This window comes from Parus major, chromosome 28, assembly GCF_001522545.3.
Source record: "Parus major isolate Abel chromosome 28, Parus_major1.1, whole genome shotgun sequence".
Classification (NCBI taxonomy): Eukaryota; Metazoa; Chordata; class Aves; order Passeriformes; family Paridae; genus Parus; species Parus major.
In genome coordinates, this window is record NC_031797.1 from 1234080 (window position 1) to 1245122 (window position 11043).

Genomic DNA, 11043 nt, shown 5'->3' on the forward strand with positions numbered 1-11043 from the left:
GCGGGCGAGGCAGCGGCAGAGCCCGGCGGCCACCATGGAACTGGCGATGGAGAACCTGGGCAGCCTGCACGGAGTCCCGCACTCGCAGCCCGCCGAGCTGCTGAGCCCCGCGCACGGGCGGCAGAGCTCGCACCGCAACCTGGTGCCGCACGGCCGGCCCGCCATGGTCTCGGGCATGGCCTCCATCCTGGAGGGGGGCGACTACCGCGGCGAGCACAGCCTGGGAGCCCCGCTGCACCCCGCCATGAGCATGTCCTGCGAGTCGCCCTCCGGCATGAGCCTGAGCAGCACCTACACCACGCTGACTCCCCTGCAGCACCTGCCGCCCATCTCCACCGTCTCGGAGAAGTTCCACCACCCGCACCACCACCACCACCACCACCACCCGCACCAGCGCCTGGCCGGCAACGTCAGCGGTAGCTTCACCCTCATGCGCGACGAGCGGAGCTTGGCCTCCATGGGCAACCTCTACAGCCACTACCCCAAGGACATGCCGGCCATGGGGCAGCCCCTATCGCCGCTGCCCAACGGGCTGGGCAGCCTCCACAACGCCCAGCAGCCGCTGGCCCCCTACGGCCCCGCCGGCCACTTGCCCAACGAGAAGATGCTCTCGCCCAACGGCTTCGACTCTCACGCCGCGATGCTGTCCCGGGGCGAGGAGCACCTGGCGCGGGGGCTGGCGGCGCCCAGCTCGGCCATGATGCCGCCGCTCAACGGGATGCACCCGCACGGCCACCCGCACGGCCAGCCCGGAGCCTCGCTGCTGGGCGAGCGGGAGCGCCCCGCGCCCGGCCCCGGCTCCCAGCCCGGCGGCTCCGGCCAGGTGGAGGAAATCAACACCAAGGAGGTGGCTCAGCGGATCACGGCCGAGCTGAAGCGGTACAGCATCCCGCAGGCCATCTTCGCGCAGAGGATCTTGTGCCGCTCCCAGGGGACCCTCTCGGACCTGCTGCGGAACCCCAAGCCCTGGAGTAAGCTCAAGTCCGGCCGGGAGACTTTCCGCAGGATGTGGAAATGGTTGCAGGAGCCGGAATTTCAGAGGATGTCGGCGCTCAGACTGGCAGGTAGGACACGGCACGGCTCGGGCCGCCCGCCCCGCACCTCTGGGCGGGTGGGTAAGGGGGTGCTGCGAACACGCGTGGGAACCCTCAGGGGTTCCGGGGTTGCCATCGCGAACTGGGGCCGGGCTCGGGCGGTGTTACCGAGCCGGTTTGTAAGACCGAAGGGAAGGGATTTATATTTAAGGTGAGTTATACCTAAGGCGAATTCCCGCCTCCCCGGGCCTGCTGCTGCCCGCGGAAGATGCGGGATCGCGGGTGGAGGGAGCCGAGAGTGCCGGTTCTCCTCCGCCCGCCCGCCTGCCTCGGGGATTTCCCTCTCGGTGCCGCCGAACCGGCCCCGTGGAGCCGGCAGTATCCTGGAACTCCTCCGCGGTCGGTTCGGCCGCCGCCTCTCGGTACCGGGGCCGCGCTCAGGGGAATCTCCGGGCCGGGGCTGAGGGACCGGGGCCGCGCTCCGCTCCCTCCGGGAACCGGCTGCTCTCGGCAGAAGGAACGAGCCCCGCCTGCCCCGTGCCTCCGGTTCCCAGTTGTGCTGAGGTCCCGCAGCGCCGTTCCCCGCGGTCTCGGGCAGGCGCTGGGCCGAGGCTTTGCTGGAGAAATGCGGGGTTTCTGTGCCGAGGGCGGGCGGGGGTCGCGGGGGAAGGGGCCGGAGGGTGGGACAGAGCGGACAGCGGCGAGCGGGGACGTGCCCGGTGCTCCCCGCCAGCCCCGGCATGAGCCGCTCCCCCCGGAAACCAGCGGAGCTCTTGGCTCCGCGGGGCCGAGCAGTGGTGGACAAAACACACGTTAGTGATTTTTAATTTATTTTTTAAGAAATCCGAGCTCCCCGTGGGGACGGGAAAAGCCAGCGACGAGGACCCGCCGTTATTTATGGGGAAGAGCAGCGTTCATATGTATTTAGTGTAATTCAGTTGCTCTTTAATTAGGGCAGGGTAGTGGCATCTTTTAGTTCCAGTCGATGCCCTATTGAAAAGCAGTTAATAGAATGCAAATTGTTCCTGGCTTTACAAGGTTCTGGTAAATAAAGATTTAAACACTGCCGCGATCGGCCGTTTAATGCCCCCGTTGTTGGGGCTAATTGAGCAGCGGGCTTGGGTTTCTGCCTCTCCAGAACTGGAAATAATAATGAATAATTCAAAAATAATAATAGCAATAATAATTAAAAATAACCCTGATGGTGATGATAAAAAGGCGGCGGCAGCTGGGGGAAGCTCAGGGGGAAGCCTCTTCTCTGCCCGCCTCGAGAGATCCCTGTCCCCGGCCCGAGTCAGGAATCCCTGTCCCCGAAGCGGCTCGGAGGTTCCCTGTCCCTGCTGTCACCTCTTTGCTCCTTCGCCGCCCTGGGAGGTTTATTCTCCCCCAAATGATTTTTCTTCCCCGGCGCCGTTTCCCTCGGCGCCAAGGCCGCCATGTCCCCATTATTTACAGGCATTAACCCCCCAGATTTCCGGGGAACGGGGTTTGCTCATTTGCTCTCTACGAAAACAGGAAAAAAACACCAACCACCAGCCCAGCCTCCCGCCGTGAATCCTCCCGTGTTCCGCTCGCTCCCCACGCGGGCCCGGGCCGCCCCACGCGGTTCGTGGAGGGGCTCGGCCGAGCTGCCCCCCCCGGTCCTGCCGCTTTGTTCCGGCCCCGAGCCCTGCTGGGTCCCGCTTTCGTTTCGCTCCTGCCGCCCTCTCGCCCGCCCGGGCCCGGCCCTGGGCTCCGCCCCAGCCCCTGAGGCTCAGCCCGGCCCGGCTGCCGGGGGAAGGGGTCGCGCTGGGGGGATCCGGGCCCGAGCCCCCCGATCGATGCAGGTGAATCCCCAGCCCGGCCCAGCCCGAGGCCTCGGGATGAGTCCGCTCATTTTTTCCGGCTGCTGGAGGGGTCTGGATGATTGCAACCTTCGCCCCCTGGCAAGCAGGGAAGGGACCTGGGCAGCGAGCGGAATTTTTCCTTCCCGGTAAAAGTGGGGAAAAAAAAAAAAGTGTTCGACGTGTGGCAACACGGGGCCGGGACAAGGACTGGTCCTGGTTCTGATCCTATTCCTGTTTCTGTCCTGGTTCTATTCCTATTTCTCTTTCTGGTCCTATTCCTCTTTCTGCTCCTGGTTCTTTTCCTGTTTCTGGTCCTGTTCCTGGTCTTGGTCCTGGTTCTGATCCCGGTCCTATTCTTATTCCTATTCTTTTTGTTGTTGTAGTTGTTCGTATTTTTGATCCTAGTCCTGGTCCCGGTCCGGGGCCGCCGGAGTCCATCTGATGGATTAGTCCGAGTCACTGAGCCGCGGATCGATGACCACGCCGGGCCCCTGGAAATGGCACCCGCCGCTTTTCTCCTCTTTCCACCCCAGTTCCCCCCGTCCCGCCGCCCCCTCCGCAGATGAACCATTAATTATTCAGCTGGGACATGAGGGGGCTGCAGCTCCGGCCGCCCCGGGCTCCCTCCGGCCCCGCTCGCCCCAAGGGGCTCCGCAAAAGAGGAGGGGTCCCACGGAGAAACATCTGGGCAGCAGCTGGCGGTGCCCAGCCCGTCCCCTCGGGCCATTCATCTCTGCGACCTCCGGGCCCGCTCCACGTTCATCTCCACAAACTTCGTGACCGCCCCACGAGGCTCGCGGGGGCCCGTGGGTGACGGAGAGCTCCCACGGGGGCACTTTTGGGAGTCCCTGCACGGCTCTGACCCCCACCCGCTAAACCCCGGCCCCTCGTGCCCTGGGGGCGGAAAAGGCATCGCTTTCTTCCCCGAGGGCTGATGTGGGAGGTGGGGGCGTTCCTGCGCTTCCAGCCCCGCGTGGGCGCCGAGGGCAGCGGATGCCTCCCCACCCTCCCCACCCTGGCGTGGCTGTGGCTGCGCTCCCATCCCAGCCCCCTCCCCAGCACGGATTTGTTCCGACACTCAGGACCAGAAAATCCGCTGGCGATTCTTTCTCTGGGGGGTGACAGCACCGTTGTGTCCTTTTCACGACACGGCGCTCCCCACTCGCCGTCTCCATCCCCAGCTCGAAGGGGCGCTCGGGGGATCCCTCTCCTCCCGTGCTTTTCCCGGCTGTGCGTGGAATTCACACCCGTGGGTGGGTGCGGCTGGCCCGGAGGGCCTGGGCAGCCCTCGGAGCCGGACAGTTCCTCCTGCTTTTCCATTCGCTTCTCCTTTTCCCTCTCCAACCTTTCGTTTTATTTTTCCATTAATACTTGGACCCTCCACCGCCGTTTTTTCGTTCTCCATTTTAATTTTTTTTTTTTCGTTTTAACTTGATTTTGTTCGTTTTGTTTGGATTTTCTTTTCTTTTCTTTTCTTTTCTTTTCTTTTCTTTTCTTTTCTTTTCTTTTCTTTTCTTTTCTTTTCTTTTCTTTTCTTTTCTTTTCTTTTCTTTTTTCTTTCTCCCTATTTACCTTTCTTTTCCTTTTCCCCCCCCCTTCTTTTTTTTTCCTTTTCCTTTCTTTTTAAATTCTTCCTCTCCTCCTATGAATCCCTTCCCCGAGCACGTCTCCGCCGTAGCACGAAGCGTCGTTATTCAACACAAACCCCAAAAACAGCCCGAAATTGCGAGCACGATCGCGGGGCTGGGCCAAGGCAAATGCCCGAGAGCTTTATCAACACCAATAATTAATGTCACTAATTAATACCGCGAATTAATACACAGGCGTGCTAGAAAAAGGGACAAAATGGCGCTGAATAAAACATCGGGAAATATATATATATTTTAATTTTTTTTCACGAGTTTTGTTTTAATTTCAGCCTCTTTCAAACGACTTTGGCCCAACGACAGCTCCTCCTGGCCCGCGGCCACCGGGGGCACCGGGGCGGCTCCGGGAGATCCCGGCCCGGCTCTGGCCCGGGAGAGCGGCGGAAAATCGCGGACGGTTTCGCTGCTTTCGATCCGCGCGTGGCCGCAGGCGACGGGAAAAAGGCTCCGCAGCCGTGGGGAACTCTGGAGGAACGGGAGCGAACGGGTTTTGTCGCCGTTTAATGGGGGAAAACAAGAGTTTGGGGGTACCGGCTGCCAGCGGCTCCTCCCGGCCCGAGAGAGCTGCCAGGCAGGGAATCGGAGAAAGATTCGGGAAAGGAGGCAAAGCTTTGTCCCCGTTGGGGAAAAAAAAAAACAAACCAAAACAAACTCAAACAGCGGTTTTTATGTTTTGATTTGGGTTGTTTTTGTAGGTTTTTTTTTTTTTTAACTTGGATTTAATTTTTTTTCCTTCAATAGTAATTTTATTTTGCTTTTTTTTGTTGTTTTTTTGTTTGTTTGTTTTTGTTGCTGTTGTTGGTTTGGGTTTTTTTTAGCTCGTTAATAGAGTTGGAACGAGATGAGCTTTAAGTTCCCCTCCAATCCAACCCGTTCTGGGATTCCGTGAATTAGAGGCGACTTTTTCCGCCGGTGCGGAGCCGCCCGCATGGAGCGGCCCCCGCGGCGTCCCCGGCTGCGCTCCGCTCCTGTCCGTGCGCCGTGTCCCGCAGCTCCCCGTGTGTGTCCCGCAGCTCCCCGTGTGTGTCCCGCAGCTCCCCGTGTGTGTCCCGCAGCTCCCCGTGTCCCCATTCCCTGAACCCCGCGTTCTTCAGCTCCCCGTGTCCCCATTCCCTGAACCCCGTGTTCTTCAGCTCCCGGTGTCCCCATTGCCTGACCCTCGTGTCCCGTGTCCCCACTGCCTGAACCCCGTGTCCCTCAGCTCCCCGTGTCCCCATTGCCTGACCCCCGTGTCCCGTGTCCCCACTGCCCGCACCCTCCGCTCCCCGCACCCTCCGCTCCCCGCACCGCGCCCTTATCAGCGCGGCGGGGCCGCCTCGCTCCGCCCGCGGCTGTTTTTCTGTTTGCTCCTAATCTGAGCGTCAGAAGGGGCCAATAAACCTCCCGCAGGTTAAACATTAAATGGGGTTCCTTCCCCCCACCCCGCTGGAAACAACCTCCCCTCTCTGCGGGTGCCTCCCACCCGCGCCCGTGGGGTTCCGTTCCCCCAAACGCTGCTCCCCAATCCCCAATCCCCAACCCCAATCCCCCGCGCATCGCCCCGGCCCCGGGGGCCGCACCTGGGGCTTTTCTCGCCGCCTCCTTTTATTTTGGGTTGGCGTTTTGGGTGGTTTTTTGTTGGGTTTATCTTTTTCTGGGTGTACAACACGGGGGTGATAATTTTTTTCCTTGTCCTGTCAATCGCCACTGAAACCATAAGGGAGAGATAACAGAGAAGAGAAAACTCTCGGAGTGACCTTTGAATCAATTTGAAAAACCTCATTTAACTGATAAGTCTTGAAAGGCCCAGAACTAATTTGAAAATACATCTATTAAAATCTCATTGCCGCTGCCTGGGAGCTGCTGGGAAGGGTGTGCGAGGCGACTTCCCGGGGTCGGGGGAGCCGGGAGAGCAGGTTTGAGCCCTGCTCAACAAAGAGATTGCAGAGCTGACTGCAAAATGATGGGGCTTAGACCAGGAGAAAAATAAGAATATTAAAAGAGAATGGGTTTTTCTCTCCCAGCTGGTGGGGAAAGGGGAGATTTACAGCATTTTCCTGCCATAACCAGGCACGGAGTCTGGGATTGCAGACAGAATATTGGATTTTTTATTATTATTATTTTTTTATTTTTTTTTCCCTTCTCAAAACAAATCCAATATTTTCTCATTCTGCTCAGAGGCAGCTGCAGGCCCGGGGAGCCTGTGGTTCTGGGGGGGCAGCTGTGCCCCAGTGAGGAGCTGAGGAGGAAGCTCTGTGCTCCCATTGCTGCATTTTGTGCCCAACTTGGTGCCGAAAGAGCAGAGGAAGCAGAGGGATGGTGAAGGCAGGAGAAGACCAGAGGCAGGGCCCAGGCTCCTGTTTTCCTGCCTTGGGAATGTCCTACCTTGCCCTGGGCATCACCTGCGTGCAAAGGAAACAAAAATCTCTGCAGAAACCTCCTGGAGCCACCGGGGGCTCCCGGTGTGAGGCTGTCACGGCTTGGAGCAGGGTGCTGATGGCTGACTTGAACCACAAGCACAAAAATAAGATTAAAAATAAAATAAACTCCATCTGAGCCTGGTTTGAAAGAACTGGGGCTTGGCAGCTCGGTGGGGGTGCAGAAATCGAACTGCCCTCCTGCTCCAGAGCTTGGGGTGCAATTTGGGATGCTGCTGTGTTAGGACAGGCCGTGTTCCCTGCGGGAATCGCTGCCTCCCTGGCTCTGACAGAAGTGGTCCGGCCACGTCTCAGCCCCAGCACCTCCCTGGCTGGGCAGGAGGAGTCTCCCGAGGTTCCCTGAGGTTTTTGGAAAGGTTCAGGCAGAGGGAGGCACCCTGAGGCATTGGGCAGCTCTGATCTGCCCTCTCCCCATATCCACATTCCCACATGGCTCTGGCCTGGCTTCTTTTTTGGATTTGAGCTGAGATGTCCAAATTCCTGTAGTTTAGCAGGAAGCTGAGGCTGAAAGGATGAGTCCCATTAACCCAGGATGTGTCCCATCACGCTGGGACTCGCTGTGACCAGCGGGGATGTGCACTTGGCCATGGCCCTGCTCCTGCACAGAGAGCTTGGGGCCAGCCCCTGCTTTTGAAAACTGGCCCAAATCGGAACTTGGAGTCCAAAATTTCCCCCTCCAGCCCATCCATCCTCATCCAGAAGCGATGCCGGGTGGGAGTGATGCAGGAATGCGCTGGGGCAGGGAGGTGCTGGCGAGCAGCAGCTTTTGGCAGCCGAGTGTTTAATCCTGGCTCCGTGCAGGACTGAGGCCACTGAGCGGCAAAATTTGCTGATTTAATGGAAATTCAAAAATCTCCTTAATACCTCAAATGACACAGGGAGATCTCTGTATCCAGCAGGATGTAAACCAAACGGGCTTGGACAGGAGAAATGGATTTTTAAAACATTTGGTGTTGTTAAAAAATAACAAAGCAAAGAGGCAATGTGGATTCTCTGGTGCTGGAAGGAGGGACCAGGGTACATAAAAAATAAAAACTCAATATTAAAATTCAGAGATATTTGTGTGGGCACAGGTGAGATTTCAAGGATGACCTTAATAACTCAATCTTAGCATATTTCTATACATATATATATATATAATATAATATATTTATATATATTCTATTAGGGATCTGCACCAATACTCCAAACACTGGTGGTTTTTGCAGTGCAAGGAGAGGAGGTTCAGAACTGGTTTTAAAGCCATTCCATGGGGTTCAAGGTGCTTCATGTCAGGAGAAGTTGGGTCTGAGGTGTTTCACAGGGCTGTGGGTTGCTCATATTCCTTCTGTTGCTCAGATTTGGGGATTTGGGAAACCTCGTCAGCCCTGGCAGACTGAGGGTGGCTCAGCTTTGCCCATCTTGGGAGGAGGAGATGGAAAATGGAGCAGGAGGGGAAAGCAGGGGCTGCTGTGGGACTGGCTGCATTCTCCCTGATTTGAGAGGAGGGAGGAAAATCCCAACATCTTGACAAAAAAAAAAACCCAAAAACCGAGGGAAGAGCAAATTGCAGCTTTTGCTGCTGCTGCTGCCTTGGCCAGGGGTGCCAACCCCGCTGTGCTGCGCTCGGGGCTCAGCAGGACGAGGCAGCAAAGGGAGGCTGCTGCTCTCCCATCCAGGCTGGGGGAGAACAAAGCTCTCCTGCTCTAGGAATGAATTTGGGGAGCGCTAAATATTTGTGCCGAGGGGGCTCGGTGTGTGGCACAGCTCTGAGGGCACCGCCGGGAACACAAAGGGTCCGGTTTGGCTGTCAGGGACCCTGGGAAAGCCCCAAATGGAGCAAGAGCAGGGGAAACACCTCGGGCCACAGCGATCTGCCAAGGTGACGGCGTCCCCGAGGAGTCCCCACAGGCTGGGGAAGCCGAGGTAGCCCCTGGGAATGTCCCAAAGCCTCGCCACAGCAAGTGCCACCACGGGGAAGGGACACGAGCTGTGACCTGGCCACGGAGTGAGGGGCTGAGCATCCCCACCCCTCTCGGGCCTCAGTTTCCCAGGGCAGCAGTGGGTGCGGGGGTGCTCTGGAATTCCCTCCGGAGCCTTTGGGGCTCCTCTGTGGGAGTCGCGCTCCTCCCGGCCGATAAAGAGCAGGTAATGAGCGAAGTGTCTCCATTAGGGATAAAATTGCAAATGCACCGGGAGCTGCTGACGGGCGATAGCATCAGGGGCTGACAGAGATCTCAGCGGCTCCGGGGGAGCTGCTCCCACCGCGGAGCAGCGCAGACCCCGCCACGGGGCCGGGGAATGCAGTGACAGCATCCCAGACCTGCAATTTTTCCGTAGACCTGGCTCTACCCCCTATTTTTTCCCGTTTTCCGAGGGTCCCCTGTTTGCCCTGAGGCGGCACCCCGATAAATTCCGGCCCGGGGTGGGGGATGGATCCGCTCCGTTTTCCTCTGTGGATGCAGCAGCACCTGGCTGGAATGTGATGCTCGATGCCAAAGGGATTTGTGCTGCCAGTGATGGTGACACTGCCCTGCCAGGCTTCAGAGGCACCCCAAGGCCTCTGGAAATGGCTGCCTGGATCGATGCCTGACGTTAATCCTCTTTTTGGGGCCAAACTGAGGGATTTTGGTGACATTTCTCGAGTGGAAGGCAGTGATTCCCCTCCCTGGCATTTCCACAGGAGCTCCTCTACTGGACTCCAGCTGGACCACCCAAAGCCCCTTGCTCGCTTGCCCACGCAAATGGGCAGCCAGAAAACAGAAATTGAAAAATAAATCATCAAAATCAGGGCATTTATTTGAGGAAAGATGATTCCAAACTGGATTGCTTTTCCTGGAAAAATTTGAAAGTATCTCCCCAAAACCATAACAGCCTTTTCCTCCCCAAACTGGTGATTCCTCTGCTTTGAACACCTCCAAGAAAATACCCAGATTATTTATTTCTCTGGTTTTTGTCACCGTGGTGAGGTGGTCTCCTCACAGTGGGTACCTGGGGTGAGCCAGCTCCTTCATCCTGGGGAAAAGGGTCCCTGGAGGGACATTTCGGGCATTGGGGGGCTCAGACGCCCCCCTCATGCTCGTACCCCAGCATTTTTCAGGTTGTTTGTGGAGGGTTTGTGCTTCCTCTGGATGAGGGATTTATCCCGGTGCTCCTGGAGCCCAGTCCGGTACTCCGGGAATGCCGATGGTGGGAGGGAGCAGTGTCACAGCCCCTCGGCAGTGTCACTGTCACCTGGCAGAGCCCCTGGCAGTGTCACTGTCACAGCCCCCAGCAGTGTCACTGTCACCCGGCAGTGTCCCCAGCAGTGTCACTGTCACAGCCCCTCGGCAGTGTCACTGTCACAGCCCCCGGCAGTGTCACTGTCACAGCCCCCGGCAGTGTCACTGTCACAGCCCCCTGGCAGTGTCACTGTCACAGCCCCCTGGCAGTGTCACTGTCACAGCCCCCGGCAGTGTCTCCTGCTGTGCAAGAACGGGAGAAAAGAGGCAGGAATGGGAAGGGGGATGGAAGGTGGGGAACAAAGGGGCTGCTGGGCACTGAGCTCGGGCAGAGCTGTGACACCCGGCGGGTCCTCTCACTCCCTCCTCTCCTCCTTTTGCTCTTCCTCATCCTTGTTTTCTTTTTCCTTTTTTCTTTCTTCTTTATCTTTGCTTTTCCTCCCTTTCCCCCTCTTCTTTTTATTTTATCTTTTCATTTTTTCCTCCTTTTTCTTTCCCTTTCCCTATCTCTCTTTTTCCTTTTCCTTTTCTTTTATCTAATTTTTTTATTTATTTTTCTTTGCCTTTTTCCTTCTTCCTCTGCATCTCCTTCTCCTGTTCCTCTTCTTCTCTTTTCTCTCTCTTTCTTCACTTTATTCCCTTTTCCTCTGACTCATTTCTCTCTGCTCTCTTTCCCCCTATTCCCCCGTTCACTCTCTCCTTTCCTTCTCAACATTTTTTACCCCCCAAACCCTTCCCAGCAACTTCCCAAGAGAAACAATTCCCTGTAAACCACTCCCAAGCCCCTTCCCCTAGCTGTGCTGTCACATTCCACCGTCCCACCTTCGGGGGAAAGCCCTGGGGACGGGCAGCTCCAGCCCGGGAATGGGGCAGGGGATGGAACAGGGAATGGAACAGGGGATGGAGCAGGGGATGGGGCA

At 57.5% G+C, this 11043-nt stretch overlaps 1 protein-coding gene across 1 annotated transcript in view; it reads left to right on the forward strand.

The window, feature by feature from the left end:
* Window positions 1–34: 34 nt before the first annotated feature.
* Window positions 35–11043, forward strand: part of ONECUT3 (one cut homeobox 3) — a 23581-nt gene continuing 12572 nt past the window's right edge. Inside the window, exon 1 of the mRNA XM_015651561.1 lies at window positions 35–1064. Within this exon, the coding sequence (XP_015507047.1) occupies window positions 35–1064 (1030 nt within the window). The remainder of the gene's footprint in view (window positions 1065–11043) is intronic.